Below are 25,821 nucleotides of genomic sequence, written 5' to 3'. Positions count from 1 at the left end.
CAACCCCAGCCTATGTTCGAATATCATCAGGCAAGCACAAGCTTGCAAGCTATTTTGTGGGAGGTGCTATCTATCAAAACGATTAGCAATCAGGGAATAGCCGTCCCAGTTTTGGACTTACGTAGAATTGGGGTGCTCGCGGGTAGGGAAATTCCCCGTGGCCGGTGTCCCCGTCGACAGGTCCAAGGAAGATTTGATCAAATAGTTCATTGATGTCGGTGATTCGCTGAGTATTGGCAGAGGCTCGTGTTGACGCTGATGTGAGTTAGCAAGAATCATCTCCAGAGATTCAGCCGAGGTTAGGCCTTACAGATCAGGCCCGCAAATACGCTTTATCGCGCGGCTGCCTATTGCCAGCGCATAGCTAGGTGACAACGCTTTTTTGGCTCCTGTATCGTTTGTGAGCTTCGAGCTTGTGGTCGGTGGTGGTGATTTCGTCAAGTTTGGTAATTGCTCACAGGTCAGGGCGCATGCGCAACTTCCAAGATTCCAAGGTAGATGCTGCAAACAAAGGAACAAACGATCAACAGGAAACGCGCTGAAAATCCCTTTGTTTGGTTTTATTGATTTTCTTGCTAAAATGCTTTACTCCAGGGTCTGCCAACTGCTGGCAGTAGCACGGCAATGTAGACTCAGCAGCCTCCACCAGAAAAACGCTGGCCGCTGGAGGCATAAGCGACGAAATTACTTAGTGAGTTTATGCTACTTATGCTCTACCCTTAGTTCATTTATTTTACTAGCCTAAAGCTCGTTCTCGGGATTCCATCTGTAGGTCCCACCATGTTAATCATATCACACTTATCATCTCATATTGCAGCACAGCGAAAATAGGACCATTTCAATTTATCTACTTGACCTTATTGCCCCCGTTGGATAGGCCTTACAATCGACTGTCGCGACACGGCCGTTCTGAACCATCAGACTATGTACGCGCTTCAGCATGGTAGCCTTTGTGAATATCATCTCCCCAGTGGGCTCTTGAGTCAACTCAGCTTTGCTCTTGCCATTGTAGTCAACAGTGTCAATGTCGCTAAAGATTACAAGAGCACTCTTATGACGGCTCAGCATCACATTGAGGCGACGTTCGTCGGATGTGAAGCCAGCACCAACAACGCTATTTGTTCCGGTAACGATGACGACCATGTCACTCTCTTGACCTTGAACTGAATGAACGGTCGAGGGTGATCGCATGCCCTGGAGGACAACGTATTGAGCCTGCTTCAGCCGCTTAGAGATAATCTCGACCATAGCCCTTTCTGGAGAGATGATTAGAAGGTCAGCGGGGCTAATCTTCTTGGTCTGAACGAAGTCGACGCAGAATTCCAGAGCGATGCGGATCTGATCAAAGTTTCTCTTCGATCTGGTGACGGGATCCACGATGCACGTCGAGTTCTTACAACTGACGAATAAAGGCACCAGGTTCTCATCCTCGGGAGACGTGACATCGGGGAACCTGACACGAATATACTCCTCCAAGACGCGACCGGTACGATGGGCAGGAAGGCTGATATCGGATCCCGGGCTGTAGCTGGAATTGACGTCACTGTACACGGTGGCGCGACAGATGTCAAACTGACCTCTTGCCATGCGTAATTGAGTTCGGAGGCGATAAACAGGCCAACCGGATCCCATGACGAACTCGAGCGCTGAGATCCTACCATCCGGGCCGAACCTGTTGATTGAGTTACCGTCGGCGTCTAGCTCCTCACTCGTAATTACAACTGGGGCCAGTTGCTTGTCGTCTCCCGCAAGTAGACACGGTAGAAGGGTGTTACCCCATATTGAGCATAAGTCGCCACGGCTCATATTACCAGCCTCATCAATTGCAATGGCACGGGCGGAATTGACCTTCCAGTCTGATAAGTTTGGTTCAGATTCAGCCAAAGCAGGAATGGTGCAGAGAATGTCGGCCGACTTTATAAGTCGTCCCACCAGTGTTTCGAACTCTGCTTTGGTCAGGCGCGATGAGTTGACATACTCGTCCCAGGTTATCTTGCCTGCGACTCGTTTGCGGAGGGATGCCATATCGCTTCGTCTGTTTAGGTCGTGGCGCAAGTTGTGTAGGGCTTTGCTATCGTCATCATGCAACGCGGGAACAGCACATGAACCAAGGCACATGAGAAGCCAGTATGTCGCCGAGAACTGCAACTTCCACTTCAACTGCGCCCCCCAGAGAACAAAAGGGGCGGCGTTATTGCCAAGGTCGAGGTTCTTGAGCAGGTTGTTGAATGCAGCGTGCTCATTGTCGAGCCTGAAGCCACGGAGAACCAGAGGACGACGCCGTCGGCTGGCTCGCTCCCTGTCACTATTGTATCGGTCGGTGACACGATTGGACACTACAGAGATGCGATCACACAGATTGTTGACCGCAACGTTTGTCGGGCCGCTCGCTAGGACCTTGCCCAAGCTGGCATGCATTGCAAGAACCACGACGGCAGCGGCGGTGGTCTTGCCGAATCCAGGACCCTGTGAATTATTAGCTTGATATTTCACATGATTAAATGGGAAGTACATACAGCTGTGATGACAACTAAGCCAAGGGGACTGTGGCTCAAATGCCGGCGTAATCGATGGCGGTCTTGCTCAAGAGCTTCCATCATAAGCGAATCAACCCATTTTGCGTCGGGGCCGTCAAGGAAATTGACGGAAGGGAGAGTCTGAAGGCGCATGCTTCCGTTGTTGAGACCTAACTTCTTCATGCTGCTCTCAATATCAGTGGCAGAGGAGGCTGATCGAACCATGGTGTTGTAAAACCCCTCGCCACGCAGTAGATCCCTGTGAAGCATCATGGCCAATTCCTTGTCATTGCTTGGGCCGCCGAAATGTAAGTTCGATGGAGCAGCTTTGGGGAGAAACTGACAAACAGCCTCGACCTTGCGCTTGAACTCGTGAAGACCTAAATCCCAATGGAGTGAAATGCGGTTCCAGCGAGATTCGGTTGCTGCGTCAGCTTGGTTGCGTGTCTCGAACTCGCATAATACTGCCGTCGACATCGAAACGGGTAGCGCCTCGAGAACAAGATCGTTCTCTTGAAGATGGTGCTGGGTCAACGGGCCAAGAAAGTCTGGACGGTCTAGAACACGAGCATGCCAGTTCTCGGCCCTCTCAACATGCAGCCGTAGCTTCAAATCGGCAGACTTGGTGAAACGTGCCCACGCTTTGTTGTAACGACCCCAGAAGTCGCCACTAGTCCTCACAACGACGAAGTATCGTCTCCTAATATTGACTTTGGCGGGTATCCGGACGAAATACGCCGGCAGCCTTTCATCGGCCATCTCGTTGGAAGCCTTGATGAGCCACGCAACATCCTGAACGAGGCTTTGGGTGACAGCTGTTACGTGGGAAGTATCGGTCGGGTGACTAAAAGCAGCTTGAAACTGATGTCCGCGGATTTTGTCGAGCTGAGTCAGGGCCTTGGCCTCTGACCAGTGATGATTGGTGCCATAGCCGTAATCAAACGTGGGTGCCAGGCAGCTCACGTTCCATCGTGACCTTGTCGGTTTTTCGGGACTGCAAACGAGGAGGCTGAAGTGATTTCGGTGTACCAAATCGAGGAGTTTCAAGTCGTCAACAGCGGGTGACATGTTTCGGAGCCAGCTTTCAGAGGGATGGCCCGGGTTGAAATATGGCATGCCGAATCCTTCAACAGTGATCACGCCTTGCCTCATGGTGACGTCGACCCATACCATTCGAGGTTTACCGCTGGGGCACATGGCAGTGTCCTCCTGGCTCGCCTCTCGATACGCAATCTCGATATCACGAGGAAACCTGAGTTTGAGTTTGCGGAAGTTGCAGGGTTCGGGCCTTCGTGTCATTGAATTTACTTCAATTGTTCGTTAGGTAGTGCACAGTCAGTAGCGGAAAAGACTCACTCGTATGAATTTTACCGAAGCCGCTATCCTCGGCCGAGGCGGTTAAGGGGAAATGCATAAGAAGCGCCAGGTGGGAGTCCATATCCACGGCCCTTAATGCAAGGACATGCGTGTCAACATCAGCGACAAATCCGAGGCTCTTGCCACCGAAGAAGGCGCCGTTGACCTTCATTACACATGGTTTGAGAAATGTCGGAGGAAGGTCATAGTTGGGAGCATGGGCCTTCTGAGCCTTGTCGGGCCTTTCACCTTGGGGCTTCATGGCGATGTCGGTGAAGAAGAAGAAAGAGAAAATAGAAGTTGAGAAGAGCGAGATAGCTTGCCCTACACGCACGAGGGTCCCATTTACGCGTTTGTGAAAAAAATGCTTTATGGGTTCGGAGTAACAAGCAGCTGCCTGCCAGCTGGCAAACAGTTGACACAATTTTGCATATCATAAGTATATTAAGCCCCTCTTGCGCAAACACAATGAGGGTGTTCGTTCGCACAGTTCATTCCACGTACAGCTATGTACCTCAAGCTCATGACTATCACATAATATCAGACAGCAGGCGACTGGTCTGGTGGTCCGTATGGACCGTACCGAAAGGTAACATTAGAGGTTCGATACCCCGATGGTCGCAGATCCTCAACTGGACCATTAGTGGTACAGATATCTGAAGGGTCTTGCCAACGTAGATCTGGGGTTCGATCCCCGGTCATCTACCTCTTTTTTGACCTTTTTACTCATTTCTTCGAAAGGGTAAATAAATACCGTGATGCTCAAGTTGCTCGAAGTCTCCACAAGCAACAGTCAAAGGGTTGGCAACTGCTCCCCCGCCTGCCTCGCCGAATAATTCAAGAAACCCCAGTGTGCTCCGGATAAATCCGACGATGGGTCTCATCACGGTCCCAGCGACAATGAGCTTCCCGATCAAGACAATCTTCCGTGCTTGGACGACGGTGATGATCAATTGGTTCCCGTCGACGATGATGCTGTCAAGACAATTGATCAGGGCCTTACTCGAATCTGACCACCACCAAGGAGACTCAAGCGGGTATTCGATCGGTCTTATGCATATGAGCAGAGGTTGAGAACATCTAGAAAATTACGTTTGATCTCTGTTCTACAACTAAGAACGTTTCAGGTAGCGATCTGGAATGATTCGAACAGACATGTGCCCAACTTGAGATGAACTTTATCTGACATCAGCCCAATTCAAACAAGGCTGGGTTAAGCACCGATGCAGCTATGCAGATCATGAAACGCTAGTATATGACCTTTAAAGCATAAAGTAAGTATCCTAAGATTTTAATCTAAATTATACAATTGGATTCCTAATCAATCAGGAAGGCCACCGAGTGGGCGTTTGATATAGAGTGCACAATCCTACTTACGAGGCTTGCTCCAAAAGAAATAATTTTTACTTGATACAAACATCTAAATGAAGAGTTTGAGCAAACAATAAAATTAACTTAAAAGAATAAAACACCAACAGAAGAGTTCTATTGAGATGACATGTAATGGATATTGAAAATACTGAAAACACTCAAATAGCAACGTGTGCGATGAACCTATCACCTCAAAAATACCATCCATATCCGCCACATTTCCGCGACGTGTTGTATCAGGTACTCCAGTCAGGGCCAGTGGAGATGGTACTAGAGTGGAGAACACGATTTTGTATATAAAGCGAGCAAGTCCCTGTTGCGAAAACACCATCTTTCTTTTCCATGGCTTAAACCCTTACCTACCCAGCTTGCTGCCTAGGCTTTATATGTCCTCATTATATCACTATCTTATAACAATGAAAAAAAAGGGGCGATTGATCTAGTGGTATGACATTCAGGTTCATATACAGCTTCCCTCGGGAGGTTGTTCTTTACTATATCCGTATAGTGAATATGAGCATTCGAAAAGAGCAGGGTTCGAGTCCTTGGTTGCCCATCCTTTTTTCTTTCTCTTTTACACTTCTATATCTCTACTACCTATGCCCTATATCTCTCAAGCTCAGCAGTCTTCAGCAACATAAAACAGGGCGGCTGGTCTAACGGTATGACATAACAAGCTCTTGTTGCACAGTCGTCGCAAGACAACTGTATAGGACGTTGTTCAAGGTTCGAGGTCCAAATCCTCGGTTGTCCATCTCTTTTTGCCCTTTGGCCAATATATTTCCATTCAAACTTTCTCAAAGACCTTCTTGCTTATTCTCCATCGTAAGAATGTTGTTAGAATAGTTGCAAAGGCGGAAAATGAGCCAGCGTAGAACATTGCAGGTCGATAGGCTTGTAATCCTCCATCAGCACCGCCGTGACGTTCGAGCAGAAACCCTGCGATAGGGGACCCCTGCTCTAGTTAGCATGATCTTGTAATTTTAGTGTCTGGACTTACAAGAAGGTACCCTAATATCCAGCCAACGATCATCATTGCCATTGCTGTAGATACACGTGCCGATCCGAAGACATTACTGACAACTGTGGGCATAGAGGAAAAGAAGCCACCGTTCATGAGTCCGTTTAGTACGGCAAAGACAGCCAGGGGCGCAAGTGACGTCGAAGCGGGCCAAAGAGTCAGCATCGTAATCGAGTTGCCTAGAAAGAAGGCCCATAGTGTATTTATTGGACCGAGGATGTCGCAGAGGTAACCGCTGATTATGCGTCCAACCGCTGAAGCGAAACTGAAGCCAGCCAACAGACCGGCACCAGTACTTGTACTGAGACCCATGGAACTGGAATACAAAGGAAGAAAATAAGGTGGTACCAGGAGTGGGAAGATGCCGACTCCAGCAGCGAAGAATAGGATGGCAAAGTTGAGCTGACGGAACAAGGTCCAGTCCACAATCCCCGACCTAGCGAGAGGTGTTCTTTCCTTGATGAGATATGCAGCTGGAAGTCCTGTGACAGCAATCAGTAACCCCGTGATCCGGAAAGCCCACTCGACGCTGAACTTCTTGATCAGTGAGTCAGTCACAATACTCATGATAGCGCCACCAAAACCTCCCCCGGCATACACAATACCGTTCGCTATACCGCGTCGCTTCATGAAATACTGCGCTGGTACAACAGAGAATGACATGAAGCAACCGCTCATACCCAGTCCCAATAGCACACCAGGAAGAAAGATGAGGCCCACAAGATGGTCCGTTACGAAACTTGCAAGGATGAACGAGAGGCTCATAAGGACTATTCCAGCACAGCTGAGGGTTCTAGTTCCGAAGGATCGGATCATCCTTGACACTAGCATTCCAACCGTCGCCATCAGTGCTGGAGAAATGGATCCGCAGAACGATAAGGCGAGAGGCGAGCCGACGCCTCGCTCGACGAGAGCGCGTTGATATACACCCCAGACATACGACAGTCCAATTACATACCATGCTACCTAAGGGACGTTAGACAGAAACTTAATCAGCTGGGAAAAGGTTAGTTACCATCGCACAGGCGCCAACCACGACCCATCCGTAGCCTCCATCTGGGACTGTACTATCTGCGATGCGCGAAGCTTCGAGAGCTGGATCGTCAGAGTCATTTTGGTGACTTGATGTCGTTTCGGTAAGCGCTCCTCTTGGGCGAAGGTTGGAGGAAGAAGCTTCGTAGGATGTCCCGTTACCTAACGATTCGAGCTGGACGGCGGTTGTCGTTGACATTTTTAATTCGCCTCTTTGCTAAGGGGAGAGTTGCGATGCCCTGCGCCTTTATTTTGATTCAAGAGGAAGAAGTATAAAGTGGAGTTGTGCGGCGAAGAGTGTCTTTATCTCTGGATGTCAAGCCAAGGGCGTTACTAGGATGCATTCATCCCTGCCAAGATAGGACAAAGCTGACGCTTCCAGCTTGCAAATGTATTATATAACCTTCAATTAATTAAAAATAGTCTCTACTAATATCATTGAGTTTTTTTTTTAGTTTTCTTTTCAAAGATCGATATTGTATCTTGTTTGATTGAAATTCATGGATTCCATCAAGGTCACGAATCTGTAGATGTCATTTTCTGTAAGTCGCAATTGTCAAGACAAGGGCGGTGGCAAATCAAATCTCACCTCAATCACGGTTGTGATCTCATTCTTGCTTCGTCATACCTTCTCATTGCTATAATTATCCCGATATGTTGAGTCCTTCACCTTCACCTCTCTTTATCCCAATCAATCGCTCAGACCATCTCATCACAACCTCAATTCTCAGCTCATCGCATCAACACAATGACATCATCACAAGACCCTTCAATTCTCACTGAGACCTTTCACTACGAAACCTCAACTCATGTATACGATGTCAAATGGGGAACATTAGGCGATGAAGGCCTCCCTCCTCTAATCTTCATTCATGGAACGCCTTGGTCGTCACGCGTTTGGACTGACTTCGCGGTTGCATTGTCGCGCCGATTTTGCGTTCATCTTTTTGATAGACCTGGTTTCGGTGAATCGCCTCCAGAACTTTTAAAGCCGGGTCTGTTGCCCAGCATACACCCTGTTGAACAGTTCGACAGCAACCTTGCGCGACAAGCAGAGGTTTTTGCTGCGCTCTTTCAAGAATGGGAGGGCAGCTGGTCTTTTCCAACAGCTCATGGTAAGGATTGAAAATATTGGAGGTTAAACATAAGGTTAATAATTGACAGTCATCGCTCACGATAATGGAGGTTTGATCAGTCTTAGAGGATATCTCCTACATGGATTATCTTATGAAAGTCTCTGTCTGATCGATGTCGTGTCGATGGGACCATTTGGGCAGCCTCTTTTCAAGAGCATGGCCGAAAACCCTCACATCTTTGAACAACTCCCAGACACGGTATTCGAAGGAATTCTAGAGAGTTACATCAGAGACGCAGCATATTACAAACTACCAAGCGAAACAATGCAGATGCTTAAGGAGCCTTGGACACGGGAAGGCGGCAAACAAGGTTTCATTAGAGAGCTATGCCAAGCTAATTGGAGAAGCACGGGAGAAGTCGAAGGGCGATATGGCGAGGTTGGATCAAAATTACGCGTCAAGGTCATTTGGGGAGCTGACGACAAATGGCTTCCAGTCGAAGTGGCGTACAGATTGGGAAATGCATTGAAGGCTGAGGAAATTGTCGTTATTGACAAGGCTGGTCATCTGAGCATGATAGATCAGAGTGGACAGATGGGTATTGAGCTGGGTACATGGCTCAGCGATACTTCCCAAGAGCAACGCTCATAAAAAACCACATGAGATATACTTGTACATAATTCCATTGCTTTGTCTCATATGTCGAGTGACTTCTCACAAGCACAGGCGTTGGTGGATTTTTCGGACCTCACACTGAACTATAAAGTGGTCCTTCTTCAGCACCCCTACCCCACAGAGCCTTATGTATGACATTTTGAGTAGCATCCAGTAACAGAACATCGAATATCAGATCTGTCTTAGAAAACTAGTCTAAGTCTAGAGAAAACCATCAAGATGCGTGGCTTTTGTTGATTGCGAATCTTGATCCATACTACCCTACAACTCACGCCGTCAACAAAGCCGATCGATCCGAGTCGAGATCCGTGCTAGCCCTGTATGTTCTCCAATTTATTAGTTGAACCTGCAAGGGCGGAGTCACTGTGGAAGCCCCAACCGAGCTTTTCAGCGACACTATTGATTGAAAATCAGTGACCGATAAGCATTTTCATTCTCGCGTGGAATTGGAGAAGGACGTCGCATGTTACCGTACCAGTGAGCAGAAAATAGACTTGGTTTTGTTCGTATGATAGGCCATAATATCGCTAACCAAACCCTTATCTCGCACCTCGTAGTTTACCCAAAACAAACCTTGCCTGTCAAATTTTACGGGCTGACCAGAGGATTCAGTGCCTGACTAGCAACAGCCTCCACTCCAAAAACTTCAAGATCCGCCAGGGCAACGATAGTCAATGATGAAACTGGACGAACCGTAAACAAGTCCAGCTCAGATCATTCAGCTCTCCCAATTTTTACGGTCCCGTCTGGTGTCAACATCGAATCATATCTGTTCTTCCCCGTAAATAATCGATAATCACTCCATTCATGGAGCAAGGATGCCCCATTACGCGTCAGAGCTTGCGTATCCACAGGACAAGGATCCAGAGGACCCAGTAAAGCGACCATCTTCATTTCCTCCCCGTATAGCTGATAACTAACACCCGCCTAACGTCGACCAACAGTGATTAGCCAAGATCAGCTAAACCCAACCTGAACAAAGGTTCAGAAGGCGCAGCAGGAATAAGGAGAAAGAAATATCGCACGCTCAGGGCATTATTTATTTTTATATCCACTGGTCTAGCCCCATGTATTCGTCTGATCTTCTTTCCTTTCCCACTTGCCGAAAGTTTGCTCTTTCTGACCAGTGTCAAGTGGTAGGCTAACGTCGCATTCTTTTAACTCGTGTCAATACACACCGTCTTTCGTTACTCCTGTTGTCTACCACTTCATTCGTTTTTTAATATTTATAATAATCCTCTTTACTTTTCAACTATTCTAATAAATCCCATTTGCAACATCCGCAAACATGGTCTCTATGTGGTCCAGAATTATGCTGGCTGCCAGCCTTGCAGCTTCAGTTACTGCGCAGACGTATTCGAGCTGCAATCCCATGAAGCAGTGTTAGTAATACCCGAAAAATGGTCGTTGAGAAAGGCGGATGAACTGATATGGCTTACAGCGTGTGATGCCAACCCCGGTCTTGCTTCTTCATCTTACTCGGTAGACTTTACCAAGGGCAGCGACGACGACAACTGGGAAGGAACCGGTCACGGAGACGTCAAATATACCTCGGAAGGTGCTGAGTTTACGATCAACAAACAGGGCCAGTCACCTACTATCCAGACCAAGTGGTACATGTTCTTTGGTCGTGTTGAGATCCATATGAAAGCAGCCCCTGGGCAAGGCATTGTTTCGTCTATTGTCTTGCTGTCTGATATTCTTGACGAGGTGTAAGTTACATTCATCACAGACGGCGTGCAGTGAAGTGTAGTATACTGACGATATACGCAGTGACTGGGAGTTTCTGGGAGGCAGAGATGCCGAAACCCAGACCAATTTCTACGCAAAAGGAAGCACGGATAACACTCAGAGTCTTACATTCCCGGTCGAGAACACTCAGTCAGAGTTTCACAACTATACCGTTCATTGGACCCAAGAGTCATGTGCGTGGTATATCAACGGTGTTTCTGTCCGAACCCTCAACTTTGCCGAGGCTCGAGGAGGGGAGAACTATCCTCAAACACCCATGCGTGTAAAGCTTGGAATCTGGGCGGGAGGAGACGTTGATGATAACGCAGAAGGAAGTGAGTACATACATGATGAAGCCATGGGAACCAAAGCTGACGATCTTCAAGCGGTTGAATGGGCTGGCGGCGAGACAGACTTTTCCAAGATTCCTTTTACCATGACTGTGCAGAAGGTCAAGGTTGAGAACCTGAACCCTGCTGAGAGTTACTCCTACGGTGACCGATCTGGATCTTACAAGAGTATCGACTTTGACAAGAAGGACAACGGCAGCAATGACAAGGACGATGACGAGGATGAAGACGAGACCGAGTCAACAACTGCTTCTGAAACTGCCTCCAAGACAACTTCCGAGACTGCTGAATCTGCTACCGAAACTACCTCCGACTCCGACTCCGACGCTACAACTATGTCTACCGCCAAAGCAAGTGAGACTGGAAGCAGCGACTTCAAGAACAACAAGGCTGCCGAGACAGGCAGTTCCGAAACCGATGCCACTTCAACAGGAAGCAGTGCTTCTGCGACTGCTGAGAGTGATGAGAACGGTGCTTCTGGAAACATGCCCAAGATGTGGCTGAGTCTTGGTGCTCTTTGCGCTGCCATGCTTACGATGTAAATCTTCACTACGGTATAGAAAGAACGTCTCTCTTCTAGATTCAGTTTTGGTTGCTTATAGATTGGTTGCCTTTGTTTATAGATCGTTTGAATAGACATCATTGACTGGGGTTCGGGCACGTGGTTCACAATGGTTCAAACGTGGCGTATCGCGTGGCTCATCACGTGGTTGGACGAACCAGGCAATCGCTCTGGAGAACCACGCATAGTTCTGAAAGCATAATAGACGAAATCAGTGAGCTGATTTATGCTTTTTAGGATAGTAGCTTGGTCTGTTTATTCATAAACCCTAAACTTGGAGGTCGAATGATGTGTTATTCTCTTATGGCCTTTGTTCCCTCCTTTCCTCCCAATTTCTTTCTTGACTAATTCAGTCAATACCAAGTTTCCTGTCCAGACAATATTTATGTGATTGTGTCTTGTTAGGCCGAACGTTGAAGTTGTGAAAAAAAAGACAGCAATGCCTTAGCAATCTGTGGTGGACTCGACCGCGCCTGTCAACTCTTTCGCCTTCCTGAAAGGATCACGCTAGTATTCGCTCCATCCTCATGCCCTGAAAATGACAGTCACAATCGCCAATTCATCACCATAAATTAACCTTCTGGGAATCAAACATCATAACGCGTATCCCTCCCACATACATATTAGTCCACATTTACTTCCTCATTTTACAATGCTCTTCTTCTTCCTACACTCTGGACAACTGGATTCATCCGCGTACTTAGTCTTCGTCGGGCGATGAACTCCAGAACAAACCCCATTCGCTTTATATTCCTCGCATTGTTGAGTCACATCATGTGTTGTATTGATGACGTACCAGCACAACGAACACTTTGTCATGATACGAATGGTAGTGCACATCTTGAATTGGTGACAAAGCCTTGTGTGAGGTTTGCATTTTCGGGGCCTGATGTCTACCAGAAGCTGACGTCCCAAGAGAACTAAGGAGACATTATATAGTACCCGATCCTTTGTGGATGTGTGATGAAGGCCCTTGGATGAGTTATAGCCTCGTAACACAGGACACCTTGCTCACAAGCTGGTGATCGTTGTGACAGGTTGTTCAAGGACGGACGTTCACCCGTTCCCCATCTGGATACTATTTCCGAAGTTGTACAGTTTTCACCTATGGCAGAGGCAGTAAAATCATTGCCTAATGATACAAGGTACAGGGGAAGCATTGGCGAATCTGGAATGCCCGTATCTTACTCGGATGAGAATATGAAAGCGTGAGTATTCGTCAGTACATTTTGAGCCGAATACCAGGTATCAAAACAAAAGAATTAATAATATTTTGTTCATAGCAAGTCACGTAAACAAAGGAATCACAGTAGATAGATATGGGTCTAATGTGTAGAACTATAGCACATTAAAAATAGTTTGTCGATCTACCATTTTATCCTATGCCAATTTAATTACTTGCTATTTTCCTTCGCTTTCCTCTTCCTCTCCTCCTCTCTCTTCACGCACTCGCCGTAATCATCTGCATCGGCGTCTTTGGTGCTTTCGTCTTTGGTGCTTTCGTCTTTGGTTGTCTTTTCGCATCTACGGCCTTGCTTGTGAAGTTTGCATCGGAATATACACGGATAGTCCTCGTCTAAGATGTTCATGCATTGGCCGCATTTTGTAAACTGGTGAGTGGAGGTACACATTTTGAGTTGTCAATCTTGGATATTCACGGGGTTCTGTAGCTGAGTTGACTGTTATTGAGCTTGTCTGGGAGGTATGCACTGTTCGTTGGCAGTTGATATACTCAATGGTTGCTTATTGCGATGTGTTGAATCAAGGTTGCGTTGTACTAATCACGTAATATGACTGAACGTTTATTCAGCGAAAAATGTAAAACTTTCAGATTCATAACATTCATCAATACTGAATTAGGAAGGGCTTTGCTGTGATGAGATGTGCGACGCCAAGTGAAGGATAGCCGACATGAGTAGAGACGTCCGCCCATTGCTTGCGCATCACCGGCAGCCCTTTCAGCGAATCCACTGCTGGATTTGATTTGATAGGACTGTCTAAAGCACTTTGTATACATCTATAAATCTCAAAGTTGAGGTTTTCCTCACTATATATGTGGTAGTGTTGTTGAATTCCGTCGTTGTTGTTGATTGAGATTGCTCCTCAGTCAGTGTTGATGCCTGGTCCGCATTAAGGCAAGCATTATACTATATCTTTTCTACAATGTTGGCTCACCTGCCTTTTTCGCATTAATTTGGTGTAGGAATGATTGCATCATAATCACCAGGGTCTGCCCCAAGAACACTACCCCGCCTCTAATCTCAACCTTCAGTCAACCTGGCCTTTAATCGTCAAGCATCAAAACAAAATATTCCTTCCGGTCAAGAGATTTAGGTCGGACAGAAAGTAATCATCTTTGCTTGAAAATTCCAAGATGACGCAGTCCAAACACGATATCGGGGCTTTGAGAGCTCAGTTTCCTGCTTTACAGCAAAAGCAAGTCTTTTTGGACAACGCTGGGGGTAGCCAAATCCTAGGCGCTGCTGCCGACTCGTATGCCAAGCACTTGGGGACAATGTTTGTATTTTACTGACCCTACTCTAGGATACGGGATTATTTGATCACTTCAAATGTGCAAATGGGCGGCTCCTATGACGCGAGTCAGACAGCAGCCAAGAAAGTTAACAAGGGTTATGAAGCAGGTTCACGCTATATCAATGCTCTACCGGATGAGATCGGTACACTATAAATGAAGCCTATGTTGAATATAAAACTGACATATAATACAGTTTATGGCGCCTCTTCCACTCAACTTCTGCGTAACCTAGCGCTCGGGCTCACATTCGCAGAAGGCGACGAAATTATCGTATCGGCCCTCGACCACGAAGCCAACATCGCGCCATGGCTTGATCTCGCAGAACGACAGGGGCTAGGTATAAGATTTTGGAATCCAGAAGGGCATGATAACAACCCAAAACTTACAGTTGAGAGTCTCAAGCCATTGCTGTCCAACAGGACAAAGTTTCTGGCTTTTACTCACACTACAAATCTTCTTGGCTCCATCCATGACGTAAAAGCCATCACGACGGCTGCTCATGAGTATCCTAACGTCCTTGTCTGCGTGGATGGTGTTGCTTATGCCCCCCATCGTTCAGTCGACGTGAAAGATCTTGGAGTCGACTTTTACTGTCTCTCATGGTATAAAGTCTTTGGTCCTCATATTTCCATGCTATACGCCAGTCGAGAGGCTCAGAAGGAGATTCGGCCTTTATGCCATTACTTCAATCCCTCGGAAACTCTGTCCGACAAAGCATCGTTTGCTGCTGGAAGCTATGAGCTGATAGCGAGCATTCCTACCGTTGTAGATCACATATCCGAACATGGCTGGGAAGGCAGCGTCAAGCAAGAGACACAGATCCAAACCATGCTACTCGATTATTTGTCGAAGCGAGAGGATATCACTATCTATGGAGAACCCCGTGCTGATGCGGAAAGCCGGGTACCTATTGTTAGCTTCACTGTTGAAGGGTGGAACTCGCGAAGTGTTGTGGCGGCGATTGAAGCCAACTCCAATATTGGCTTGAAGCACGGCCACTTCTATTCCCATCGGTTAATCACAGAAGTCCTAGATTTGGATGCCGCGGATGGTGTTGTGCGAGTGAGCATGGCGCACTACAATACTCGTACGTTTCTGAACTCATGACAAGTCACTACGCTAACCGTGTCTAGGCGAAGAGATTGAGACGGTGATCTCGACGTTGGAGGATGTGATTGTGAAGAAATCTCAAGTAGGCAAAAACGGAAAATGAGAATAGACTACTATCAGGAACGAGCATGCGCAACAGCTGAGATGAGAATGCCCTCGCACACGAACTAGATATCGGGAGATCTTGAACATACTCAAGTAACAGAGCGATCATGGAAGAAAACGCTCTATCTAAAGTTGCTTATTAACAAACTCAAATAACATCTTGGCCTTCTCTGAAATATCATATCTATCCATAACAAGGTCGACCAGCGTCAAGCCTTTCCCGGTGGAGAATCCCTCAGAGTTAATAACACTGTCCAGCTCTTTCCAGGTCCGTACTCGGCACGACTGGATTGGATATCCATCAGGTGCCGGACCAAAAAGACTAGGCCCAATACTATAGTTCCACGGCGCGACATCGTTGTACTCCTCATCCATACCATGGATGTATCTCTCGTATGTGTACCCACTGTTATTAACAATGAAGACAATCATATTGACGCGCTTGTGTATAATGGTGCTTAACTCTTGCGCCGTCATCTGGAAGCTTCCGTCACCGTCCAGAAGAATCGTGCGTCCAGATGAACCCTGATCGGCTTTGGCTTGAGAAACTCCCAACGCTGCTGGCAGCATATGTCCGATCGAGAACCACATTCCTGATGCAATGAGGTGAGAAGAGGGTGGAAGAACAAAGTCTCGTCCACCTATAATTGGTGTTGCGTTTCCCAACAACACCGTGTCGTTATCCTTGAGATGCTTGTTGAGATGGAAGTAGAAGTCGTCCTGGTTTATAGAAGCTTCCGGCTCGAGTGTCTGCGCAGGCAAATGGCGGAAGTTACCCCATAAAGATGTGTCTTGCTTTGCGAGGTTCTGTTTCTTGACATTTGCGGTCATCGTTCTCAAGACCTCTCCAGCATCCGTCTGTTCATCCTCAATATGATTTCTTCCAATCATAAATATGTTATCTCGGTCAGGGACGACACCCCAGCCGAGCGTTTGGGTATCTGAGAACTGACAGCCAAAAGCCAAAACCAAATCTGCTGACTTCACGGCAGGCGTCAAGTCAACATGACCTATTGAACCAGAATACACACCAAAATAGTTGGATAGCGAGTTATTAATCATGCTGGCACCTGATGGTAGTGACAGTGTTGGAATACCCGACTTTTCTACAAAGTCGTTGATATCAGGCCGGATAGTTTCGATTCCATCACCCCGATCGACCAAAATTAATGGTCTCTGAGCCGCGTAAATCTTTTGCAAAAGAGCATCAGCCCTTGTTTTTGTCTCCATGTATCCAGGTCCATCGCTTGTGGTTCGTCTCTCGTCGATCGGGTTGCCAAGTGTGGCTGAAGAGACCGCAGTTTCTATCGCGTCGGATGGTAGCTCGATATAGACCGGACGACTATGATGCAGAGCCTTCGCGAGGACCTCATCAACCTTGCTAGGTACATCCTCAGCATTGACTCCCGCAAGATCAAGCTGTGCGACTGTAAACTTCTCCGCAATGTCTCGGAACACACCAATTCGTGAATCAGCCAGGGTGTGATGAATATGCAAGTGCGGCTTCCTTCCACCAACGCTTGCAGTCGAAACCTGTCTTGCTTTCTGAGAAGGTGTCCCGACGATATGAACGACCGGTAGATGCTCGGCGTAACTTCCAGCGACAGCATTGGATGCACTCAGCTCCCCGACACCGTACGTAGTGATCAATGCACCAAGCCCAGAGTTCAGACGATGACGTTGGGCTCGGGCGTAGCCATCTGCGGCATAGCCAGCATTCAGCTCATTACAGCATCCGACGAACTGGAGCCCGGAGCGGGGAACATGATCGAGAGCTTTGAGCGTAAAGTCTCCAGGTACTCCGTAGATGCGCCGAGTGCCTGTTTGTCTGAGACGAGTAAACAGGTATGACGCCAAGGGAATTTTTTTGCTGATCATATTGGGACAGTATAATACTGGTCTCGAAGCTATGTGACTACAAGCTATTTGCCTCGGCACAGCGAGTCGTGTTAGGAAGTCGGTGAGTAACGGAATTTCGATTGATCGACAATTTGTCACTTCGGTCAGCCTTAAAATCTTACATATTATTGGTCATCTCTCCGAATCATACTCACAAATCACCCCGTCAAACTCAAAGCCACACATTATCAGCTTACCCTTACTTCAACCAAGCCTCCCATTATCGGACTTGTTATACCTGCAACAAGGTTCACCGCAAAGGCACTTCTTGTCTAAGCCCCGCCAATAACTCTCTGTATAATCCACTGTAATCTCCATCCCTGCTTCGATGCCTTTGCTCACGAGCAGGACATGCTGAGTACCGAGCCAGACAAACTTCTCAAACTGCGCATTCGGTTTGCAACTATGGTTTGCAAACCGGGTAAAGTTACCCTGCCTTCCCTGCCAGATCTGATATCTTCTTCCGCCGACTTTACTATCGAGAACATCTTGTTCTTCGATATCTTTCGTGATCAAGCCAACAAACTCCCCAATTGCAGTGCCTCTTTCAAACGCTACCAAGGCTTGAAGGCCATTGTTGCGACCGTTGGATGTGCGAAAGACTTGCACTGCAATTGGTAACCTCGACGTGCCAAAGCAATTGGGAAAACATTTGCAGGCGTTGGTTGAGCCTTCATTGGATTGTACTTCGCTGCACAAGCCGCATATGTTGAAACCAGAAACACACACAGCGCTTGACGGAGTCCAGCGAGGGTCATCTGCCCCCCACGACACAGTATCGATGACTGACTCATCAAGATGTTCGAATGCAAAGTTTGGATCATATTCCAGGTACGTTGATCGAAGAGAGACCGGTTCTGAGCCATCTTGATGGACTACCCAGTCGTGAGGATGTCCGACGAAACGTGTTTGCGTTGACTCGCCTACAATAGCCAACAGCTGCCTCCAGTTCTTATGCAGGGTATCAGCAGCGACTTCCATCCGTATTCTCAAAGCCCGCGCCCGGGAAAACTTCTCTTTGTCAAAGTCGACGCGATACTTACACAGCCGATAGAGTCCCATCCCAGAAAAGACCAGAGCCACCCAGCCAAGTACATCCTTGATCTCTTTATATCCTCGCCAAATAGCCATCTTGTTTCGAAGTTCCTTCTCCGTCCAACCAAAGTCGGTGCATGCCTCGGCTATAGCTCTCATACGGCTTTTTGTCGCTGAAAGGTTTGGATTCGTGCTGGCAAGGTACTTGACGTAAGAGTCAAACAGCTCAACCCATCGCGCTTGAACAATGACTTCGATAGAGCGACATGTGCGGCTGGCTTGGGTGACTCTTCGGCAGAAGATATTGCTTTGGTTGAACGACTCCCAAGTTTGATCCGGTCGCATGCTCGAAGCTGTCGGCACGATGTCCACAGAAGGACCATTCCCCAACGAACGAGAAGTAAGTTGAACTTGTTCCGTAAGAACATGCGGTTCGAGAATCAGCCCGGAGTGCATCTGCTCCCAAACGCCCACGACGAATTTCCCCAGAGAAGACTCTCGTGGATGAAACACGCCATCGTGCTTAACCTTGACTCTTTTTGGAAAGTTTTCTTGGCCGACCTGCATCTGTCTCGGGCTTTCGTTCTCAACGCCACCTTCCACCGGAACATTCCCGTTCACCGCAGCCAACCTCAAACCGCCTTGTCTCTTATGTGTCTGATAACTCTGGGTACGTCTTTGAACTTCAATCTGCCTCCGATTGGTTGGTATACGGTGCTCCGGAGATGCTTCTCTCGAGGCAAAGCTAGGACCAGCAGGTTCGATGCTGCACGTGGCAGTGTCAATGCGGAGAGGGATTTTATGCTGTAACAAGATTCGTCAATATAAGTTTCTCTCCCGTGCTGACTTTCATGTCATGAATTTGTGTCGTAATCAATTGACTTACTGAGAGGAGAAGGTGTCCTGATTGCATAATAGGTTGTTCATTGGCTTCGAAAGTATCCGATCTGTCACCATCAGCACTATTCCCCTCTTGGATAACGATTTGTAAATTCAACGTCGGATTGTCGAGTTTGTCTTGAGAAAAGGCTGAAAGCGCAGCGGCTAAATTGGAATAGAAGTTTGTGGCTTCCAAGGTCCGTCTGATGTCCATTTTCAACTTTGGAAGCCAGCACATTCGCTTAGAAAACAGTCTATTGGACAAAAAAGGAAGTAGAAGAACGTGATGGCTTGCAATTTTCTGCTCGGGCAGAGGCTCTGGCTTCTAAATACATTCTAGCGTCGTGTCTCAAATGCTGTAACTTTGCCTCTTTCGGTATCCCCATCGCCATTGTTTCGTGGTGTTGATTGGTGGACTTTAGCTCAAGTCCGAAGTGGTTCTCTTAGCTTAATGCTACCAATGGTACTGGGACTCGAAACATGGGATTTATTGCCGTTCCAGGGTCTTGACGCCTCTTTACGCCTCTACACGCCTAAGAAACGGCATGATCATAGGGCTACCTCGATAGTGACGGCATGAAGCATATCAACACCGTTTTTCTTTTCTTTCCCATCTATTGCATTCTATGTTTGAAGATTTATGGCTCATAATGTCGAAACTTGATGGTGCAGAGGAGGTACGATATGAGCTGCAAGGGTTGATTATCCGGGTATTTTTAGATGTACCATCGTTTGCTGAGAGACGATTCATGACATCGCCTAGATAAGATCTATGACCCAGAGCACTGGATCAAAAAGGTTCTCGGTTCCGAGGTACAGCCATAAGAGAAGTGATTCCAGATTAATTGTCTTGACCTCGGGTACATGTTTCCGTTAGCCATAAAGTATCGCATCATGAGGAACTTTATACCTTGATGCTATTGGTCAGAAAGGGTCTCTTTCTATTCGTAATAGTGAGTGGAGACCACCATCTGACAGACGTGACATGACCCCAGTCATGCTACAAGCCTACAACCACAAACTATCCTACGCCCAATGTAATTCTTCTTCTTCTTAAATTTATTCCTCATTGTTGTCATACTGTCAAACACACATCACATCTATTAAGTTTGTTCAATATGGATTTCTTACCTTTTCATGCCGAGGATAGAAAACCTGGTGTCGACTACGTTAGATGCCAAAAAGAATTCGAGATCCAGATGCTGTTACTACAAGAGGACATCAAGAATCGCTTTGGGTGGACCCAACAGCGGGGAGATGGATATGGGATTTGCAACATGCCATGGACTTCTAATCAGAATGGTAGGCTATTCTTACCAATATCTATGTTACTTTGCTAATCATGGTGCAAACAGATTTCCCATCAAGTCCACGACAAGAGCGGAGCAGAAAAGCATCGCCAATCCCTCATATCAAATCTTGATAGCAGGGTGCTAGAGTTACATCTGCTGCGTGGCAATGGACACTTACACCAAATTTATCCTATGCTTCTATAGACGTCACATACAAGGGAATGGTACTAGACACGACAGCGATTGAACAAGTCTTGGAGGGACGGGTGACTTAATGACTGACGAATTTCTATATATCAATTTTATGAAATTATTTTGCATGTCATGTTTTTCAAGGAAATATCCCTTTCATGCAAATTTCTGCCTGAAAGGCGATCCAATAATGCTGTCATGGACCCACTGCTATGAATCGACGCCCCCAGGCACTACATGCTATAGACTAACCCCTTGTGCTAAGTATTAAAAGAATCCGAATGCTCGGGTCCAAGATAAGCATAAATAAGACTCTGTCTACCACTAGAAACGACATCCGTTTTGCTGAAACCTTGCTATACTTTGTTCCGTGGCACGGAGGTTTTATCCTTTTAATACTCATTCTACCTTCCTTTCTCTCATCTTACAAATATGGCCAACGACATTCAACCTACCGATATAGAGCCTGGTGGCTCCTCGGGTGGCATCACTCTGACACGAGAAAAGACAAACTTGTCCTACAGCTACGACAACAGAAAAGGATGGAGACGATGGAGAGTCTTTCACCCTGGTAGAGGAATGTATCACGACATCAAGAGGCGACTACCGTATTATTGGAGCGACATCACCGATGCTTTAACTTATCGTGTGGTTGCCAGTACTATTCGCATGTACTTTGTCAAGTATGCATCTCCATTGTCTGTTATTCAGTGTTGAAACAACACTAATACTTTCCAGTCTTCTTCCAGCTATAGCCTACACACTTGACATGTACCGTCGAACAGGACAATTCTTTGGTATAAACGAGGCTCTCTTCTCCTCGGCGCTAGCAGCGGTTGTCTTTAGTCTTCTCAGCACACAGCCTCTTACTATTGTTGGCGTTACGGGTCTTATCTCTTTGTTCAACTTTACCATATACGATATCATCAGCATTTATGATGTCTCGATCTATCCCCAGTTCATGGCATGGACTGGTATATGGGCAGCCATCTTTCACTGGCTTGTGGCTATCTTTAACACATGTGATTATATGCGTTATGTCACCGACTTTTCGAGTGAGGCCTTCGGGATGTATGTTGGAATTATCTATATTAGTACGTTAAAACTACTGTATGTCGATAAGAGAGGCACTGATGATGTTTTAGTCAAAGGCGTGGAAGAACTGGTAAACGAGTTTGACCAACAAGGATCTGCGGCTGGTTATCTTGCCTCCATCATCGCCATTCTTTACTTTGGTACAGTCTATTGTCTGGAGAGGCTGGGCTCCAGTACTGTTTGGAAACCAGGCGTTCGAACCATTCTTGCTGATTATGCTTATGTGGTTAGTTTTCATTTTGATAAACATGACACCATACTGACTGAGTCCAAAGTTTGGAACCCTCTTTTGGGTCGGCTTCTCTCACTTCCCCGGTAGACTCGAGGCGACACACATAGAGCGCGTACCTGTTACCAAGGCTTTCTACCCGACACAGTCTAGAGACTGGCTTATCGACTTTTGGAACTTGGATGCTAAATGGGTGTTTGTCGCGCTACCATTTGGGTTCTTAACTATGCTTCTGTTCTATTATGACCACGTACGTCTGTCATCTTCGCTTGTGCTCGTTCACCAGCTAAGAGACCTTACAACTGACGCTTTTATCTATAGAACGTTAGTAGTATAACCGCACAGGCTCGTCAGTATCCGCTCAAGAAACCTGGTGGCTTTCACTGGGACTTCTTCCTTCTCGGTTGCACAACATTTGTTTCGGGGATTCTTGGACTTCCAATGCCTAATGGCTTAGTACCGCAAGTATGTACAAGTCGACGCATTCCATCTTGTTCTTGTCTGACTGATATGTTATCAGGCACCTGTTCACACAGACTCCCTCACTGTGTATGAAACAGACCTCAAGATCATTCCAACATCCGAAAGTGAAGATACTGAGATTCGCCGTCCTGTCGTACGAGCTGCAGCTGTAGTCGAGCAGCGTGTTTCACACTTCCTTATGGGGCTTGGATTGATAGGTACAATGACTGGCCCCCTTCTTGTGGTACTTCATACAATGCCAGCTGCTGTCTTTGCAGGTGTGTTCTTTGTCGTGGGTGTAAGTTTAGTTCCTGTTCAAAGCGCTTCGTTATTGCGACTGCTCCATCTCTAAAACGCTACTAACATCAATTCAGTGGGGTTCGATTGAATCGAATGGTATCCTTCAAAAGTTCATCTATCTTCAGTCCGAAGATCGTTTTATCCAGCGCGACGAGCCACTTCTTCGCGTCAGAAGACGCAAGATAATTCTTTTCATCAGCATTCAGCTGATTGGCGTCTTCGCTTGTGTCGCTGTCTCGCATACTCTCGCAGCTATTGGCTTTCCTGTCTTGATAATCTTACTAATTCCTTTACGTATTATAATTGTACCTCGCTGGTTCAGTCTTCAGGAACTTCAGATCCTCGATGATTTTACTGCGACTAACAAGGCTGTTCTTGCCAGCTTGGGTGGCCAACCTGCCCTTCCGGAGCACTCAAAGGAGGAGGAGGAGTGGGGAGTTGAAGGGAGACATAGTGAGAATCAGCATGGTGTTGCTCGCCAACGTGCCGGAAGCGTTCACCGATAGGAACTTGTTGGCTGTCGGGAAAGATAAGGGTTAACCTCTGGGTTTAGGATTGGAGATTAGGTGGCTGGGAAATGACACTGAGAAGTGGAGAACCAACAAAAAGGAGTCGGATGCTTTGTTGCGACCTATAGGGTAATGTGTATCTTATTGTTATGCAACGCACGTTTACTATGAAAACAACAGTTTAACTGAGAGTTTTAAATGTGGTGAACGGAATGAATAAATCCTGGAATGCATCTTTACTGAAGTTCTCTGGCTAGCGTCGGAGAAGTCGTGACTGTCATGTCAAGTACATGAGTTGGATTTTACTTCTGTACTTGACCAGGAAAAATACAAGAAATGATAGACTGTGACATTAGTTCCACCATTGATTCTCTTACACTGCTAAAGTTTTCAGTAAAAAGAAGATATATTATTTACCAAACATGGTAAACCGAGTTGCTTGACTTCATCGACAAATAATAAGTACTGACTACACGCTAATATAAAGTGAATCCAAGGGTAAGTACTCTTATCGATAAGGCAGATAGATAAAAAGATAAGCACAGAGATCAGGGTTTTGAACCAATCGCTATCTCGCCGAGTCAGCGCTTTCGGAGAATGACGATTAACCTTGGCAATGTTGATGATTGGACCCCTTGTGGCCGGAGCTTTGACTACGGAATACCAACTTCAAACATACCAGAGAATGGCGACAGGAAGAAAAACAAGGTGGAGAATCCTGATAATGACCACAACTGAGGGTCCTCGACATTGTTAAAGTGGAACTGACGTCATTGTAATATCACGGTCGTCAATGTCCTGGAGGAAACAATCCGGGCCGATTACAAGATGGTGATGCAAGTTTTGGTTTGGAAAACATATATCTACTCTACTGCACATCCCTCCAACTCTCAACATAAGGACAAGAGTAATCATCACGCAAAACCCAACTACACCATGGCAGATTTCAAGGCTTACCTCGACGAGCTCGAACAAGACTTCATAGTCGATACAGCAAAGCTCAAACATGTCACTAACCACTTTGTCCAAGAACTGGAAAAAGGTACACCTCTACCCAGGACAAATCAATCATTGGAAGCTCTAACCATGCTTACAGGACTAAGCATAAGAGGCGGAAACATCCCAATGAATCCGACATGGGTAATGAACTACCCAGACGGCAATGAGACAGGGAAATATCTTGTTCTAGACATGGGAGGAACAAACCTCCGAGTCTACTCCATTCAACTCACCAGCGAAAAAGGTGGTTTCGAAGTCAACCAAGAATCACACAAGCTCCCAGAAAAGCTCAAGACTGCAACCGCTGATGAACTCTGGGACTTTGTTGCAGGACGTCTTGAATCCTTCCTTCAGTCAGCAGACTTTGACCTGAGCACCGAGATTGATCTGAGCTTTATCTTTTCGTTCCCAACCACACAGAGGACAATAGATGAGGGTATCTTACAGAGATGGACAAAGGGCTTCAACATCTCGAACACTGAAGGAGTAGATGCCGCCGAGTCATTGAGGCGAGCCATCAAGAAAAAGGTAAGTCTTTACAACAAACTTGCAAAGCGATACGAGTATTGACGGCGTGTCAGAACCTCCCACTGAAGGTCTGTGTTGTAACAAATGATACAACCGCGACAATGATGGCCTCGGCCTACCTCAACTCTGAAACCGAAATCGGCTGCGTTTTCGGCACAGGCTGCAATGGCGCTTACTTCGAAAAGGTTTCGGCCATTCCCAAGCTCGCAAACGACAACTTGAACGCAGAGTCATTCATGGCTATTAACTGCGAATGGGGTGCTTTCGACAACGAGCATGCTGTATTGCCATTGACATCATATGATATTGCCATTGATAACGACTCTCCAAGAAAGGGACAGCAGGCCTTCGAGAAGATGGTTGCAGGCCTTTATCTCGGAGAACTCTTCCGTCGGATTATTTTGGAGATTCATCAGAGGGATCCCCAAAGTTTCTTGGAGGGGCAGAGTATTGAGAAATTGCAAGATACTTATTGCATTGACTCCTCTTTTCTATCCGCGATCGAAGAGTAAGTCTATACAAACACTGAACTATTGTGAGGATGTCTGCTGACACTGGCCTAGGGACACATCGGATGGTCTACGAGAAGCCTACAAGACATGCGTTTCAAGCCTGGGTATCTCCCCAACACATGCAGAGCTTCAATTTATGAAAGGAGTCGCTAGACTTATAACTACCCGTGCCGCTCGTTTGTCAGCAACCGGTGTGGCAGCCATCTGCCAGAAGCGTGAACTGCAGAGATGTGACGTTGGAGTCGAGGGCTCGCTGTTCGAAAAGCATCCCCATTTCCAGATGGAGTTGTCAAAGGCTGTCAGCGAAATCCTTGCATCTGAAGCTGAACCTGAGTCAAGAAAGGATAATGTGGAGTTTATGCTTTCACCTGGTAGTGGCGTGGGTGCTGCTATTATTGCTTCCACCTTGAAACAAAGGTGATTGTTTACCAAGACGATCCTGGTTACGC

The 25,821-nt window shown here is 46.8% G+C and overlaps 8 protein-coding genes and 1 pseudogene across 9 annotated transcripts; 6 read left to right on the top strand and 3 right to left on the bottom strand.

The window, feature by feature from the left end:
• Nucleotides 1-49: 49 nt before the first annotated feature.
• EDB82DRAFT_524052 (P-loop containing nucleoside triphosphate hydrolase protein) lies at nucleotides 50-4,134 on the bottom strand (the record flags this gene model as incomplete). Its single annotated transcript, XM_025734403.2, has 5 exons — nucleotides 50-70; nucleotides 122-255; nucleotides 885-2,466; nucleotides 2,517-3,823; nucleotides 3,873-4,134. 5 exons carry the CDS (start codon nucleotides 4,132-4,134, stop codon nucleotides 50-52), a joined length of 3,306 nt encoding a protein of 1,101 aa, XP_025585213.2.
• Nucleotides 4,135-5,700: 1,566 nt separating this feature from the next.
• EDB82DRAFT_498165 (major facilitator superfamily domain-containing protein) lies at nucleotides 5,701-7,536 on the bottom strand. Its single transcript, XM_025734402.2, has 3 exons — nucleotides 7,280-7,536; nucleotides 6,244-7,230; nucleotides 5,701-6,198 (listed from the first exon to the last, which is right to left on the bottom strand). The coding sequence occupies exons 1-3, from the start codon at nucleotides 7,493-7,495 to the stop codon at nucleotides 6,031-6,033; spliced, it is 1,371 nt and encodes a 456-aa protein (XP_025585212.2). The 5' UTR covers nucleotides 7,496-7,536; the 3' UTR covers nucleotides 5,701-6,030.
• EDB82DRAFT_t154 lies at nucleotides 5,889-5,997 on the top strand (annotated as a pseudogene). Its single transcript has one exon. The product of its transcript is annotated as a tRNA-OTHER (tRNA).
• Nucleotides 7,537-7,985: 449 nt separating the features above from the next.
• EDB82DRAFT_460574 (Alpha/Beta hydrolase protein) lies at nucleotides 7,986-9,048 on the top strand. The gene is made up of 2 exons (XM_025734401.2): nucleotides 7,986-8,411; nucleotides 8,461-9,048. Exons 1-2 carry the CDS (start codon nucleotides 8,045-8,047, stop codon nucleotides 9,021-9,023), a joined length of 930 nt encoding a protein of 309 aa, XP_025585211.1. The 5' UTR covers nucleotides 7,986-8,044; the 3' UTR covers nucleotides 9,024-9,048.
• An 864-nt stretch (nucleotides 9,049-9,912) lies between these two features.
• Nucleotides 9,913-12,113, top strand: EDB82DRAFT_460571 (concanavalin A-like lectin/glucanase domain-containing protein). Its single transcript, XM_065607871.1, has 5 exons — nucleotides 9,913-9,922; nucleotides 9,981-10,429; nucleotides 10,489-10,759; nucleotides 10,821-11,113; nucleotides 11,165-12,113. The coding sequence occupies exons 2-5, from the start codon at nucleotides 10,336-10,338 to the stop codon at nucleotides 11,668-11,670; spliced, it is 1,164 nt and encodes a 387-aa protein (XP_065464727.1). The 5' UTR covers nucleotides 9,913-9,922; nucleotides 9,981-10,335; the 3' UTR covers nucleotides 11,671-12,113.
• Nucleotides 12,114-14,064: 1,951 nt separating this feature from the next.
• EDB82DRAFT_555039 (pyridoxal phosphate-dependent transferase) lies at nucleotides 14,065-15,884 on the top strand (the record flags this gene model as incomplete). Its single annotated transcript, XM_065609645.1, has 4 exons — nucleotides 14,065-14,183; nucleotides 14,235-14,368; nucleotides 14,420-15,313; nucleotides 15,360-15,884. 4 exons carry the CDS (start codon nucleotides 14,065-14,067, stop codon nucleotides 15,437-15,439), a joined length of 1,227 nt encoding a protein of 408 aa, XP_065464726.1. The 3' UTR covers nucleotides 15,440-15,884.
• On the bottom strand, nucleotides 15,568-19,468 carry EDB82DRAFT_430308 (thiamine diphosphate-binding protein; the record flags this gene model as incomplete). The annotated part of the gene is made up of 4 exons (XM_025734395.2): nucleotides 15,568-17,356; nucleotides 17,463-17,476; nucleotides 17,683-19,179; nucleotides 19,262-19,468. 4 exons carry the CDS (start codon nucleotides 19,466-19,468, stop codon nucleotides 15,568-15,570), a joined length of 3,507 nt encoding a protein of 1,168 aa, XP_025585206.2.
• Nucleotides 19,469-21,062: 1,594 nt separating this feature from the next.
• On the top strand, nucleotides 21,063-23,547 carry EDB82DRAFT_498151 (HCO3 transporter family-domain-containing protein). Its single transcript, XM_065608567.1, has 7 exons — nucleotides 21,063-21,421; nucleotides 21,477-21,832; nucleotides 21,884-22,059; nucleotides 22,109-22,312; nucleotides 22,384-22,527; nucleotides 22,583-22,822; nucleotides 22,899-23,547. The coding sequence occupies exons 1-7, from the start codon at nucleotides 21,171-21,173 to the stop codon at nucleotides 23,328-23,330; spliced, it is 1,803 nt and encodes a 600-aa protein (XP_065464725.1). The 5' UTR covers nucleotides 21,063-21,170; the 3' UTR covers nucleotides 23,331-23,547.
• A 722-nt stretch (nucleotides 23,548-24,269) lies between these two features.
• Nucleotides 24,270-25,793, top strand: EDB82DRAFT_426669 (uncharacterized protein; the record flags this gene model as incomplete). Its single annotated transcript, XM_025734393.2, has 4 exons — nucleotides 24,270-24,375; nucleotides 24,430-24,860; nucleotides 24,914-25,368; nucleotides 25,424-25,793. 4 exons carry the CDS (start codon nucleotides 24,270-24,272, stop codon nucleotides 25,791-25,793), a joined length of 1,362 nt encoding a protein of 453 aa, XP_025585204.2.
• Between the last annotated feature and the right edge of the window lie 28 nt (nucleotides 25,794-25,821).

The sequence above is a fragment of the Fusarium venenatum genome (assembly GCF_020744135.1).
Source record: "Fusarium venenatum strain MPI-CAGE-CH-0201 chromosome Unknown EDB82scaffold_2, whole genome shotgun sequence".
NCBI lineage: Eukaryota > Fungi > Ascomycota > Sordariomycetes > Hypocreales > Nectriaceae > Fusarium > Fusarium venenatum.
Note: the sequence above shows the minus strand (reverse complement) of the source record. Positions and strands in the feature narration are given on the sequence as shown.

Bases quoted from the DNA above. Each gene is read 5' to 3' on its own strand.
- EDB82DRAFT_460574 (XM_025734401.2), top strand. From the start codon at position 8,045: ATGACATCATCACAAGACCCTTCAATTCTCACTGAGACCTTTCACTAC. The intron at 8,412-8,460 runs GTAAGGATTGAA...AATAATTGACAG, and splicing joins GTCTTTTCCAACAGCTCATG to TCATCGCTCACGATAATGGA.
- EDB82DRAFT_498165 (XM_025734402.2), bottom strand. From the start codon at position 7,495: ATGTCAACGACAACCGCCGTCCAGCTCGAATCGTTAGGTAACGGGACA. The intron at 7,231-7,279 runs GTAACTAACCTT...AACGTCCCTTAG, and splicing joins TGGTTGGCGCCTGTGCGATG to GTAGCATGGTATGTAATTGG. The intron at 6,199-6,243 runs GTAAGTCCAGAC...TAACTAGAGCAG, and splicing joins GGATATTAGGGTACCTTCTT to GGGTCCCCTATCGCAGGGTT.
- EDB82DRAFT_460571 (XM_065607871.1), top strand. From the start codon at position 10,336: ATGGTCTCTATGTGGTCCAGAATTATGCTGGCTGCCAGCCTTGCAGCT. The intron at 10,430-10,488 runs GTTAGTAATACC...TATGGCTTACAG, and splicing joins CTGCAATCCCATGAAGCAGT to CGTGTGATGCCAACCCCGGT. The intron at 10,760-10,820 runs GTAAGTTACATT...CGATATACGCAG, and splicing joins TCTGATATTCTTGACGAGGT to TGACTGGGAGTTTCTGGGAG.
- EDB82DRAFT_498151 (XM_065608567.1), top strand. From the start codon at position 21,171: ATGGCCAACGACATTCAACCTACCGATATAGAGCCTGGTGGCTCCTCG. The intron at 21,422-21,476 runs GTATGCATCTCC...AATACTTTCCAG, and splicing joins ATTCGCATGTACTTTGTCAA to TCTTCTTCCAGCTATAGCCT. The intron at 22,313-22,383 runs GTACGTCTGTCA...TTTTATCTATAG, and splicing joins TTCTGTTCTATTATGACCAC to AACGTTAGTAGTATAACCGC.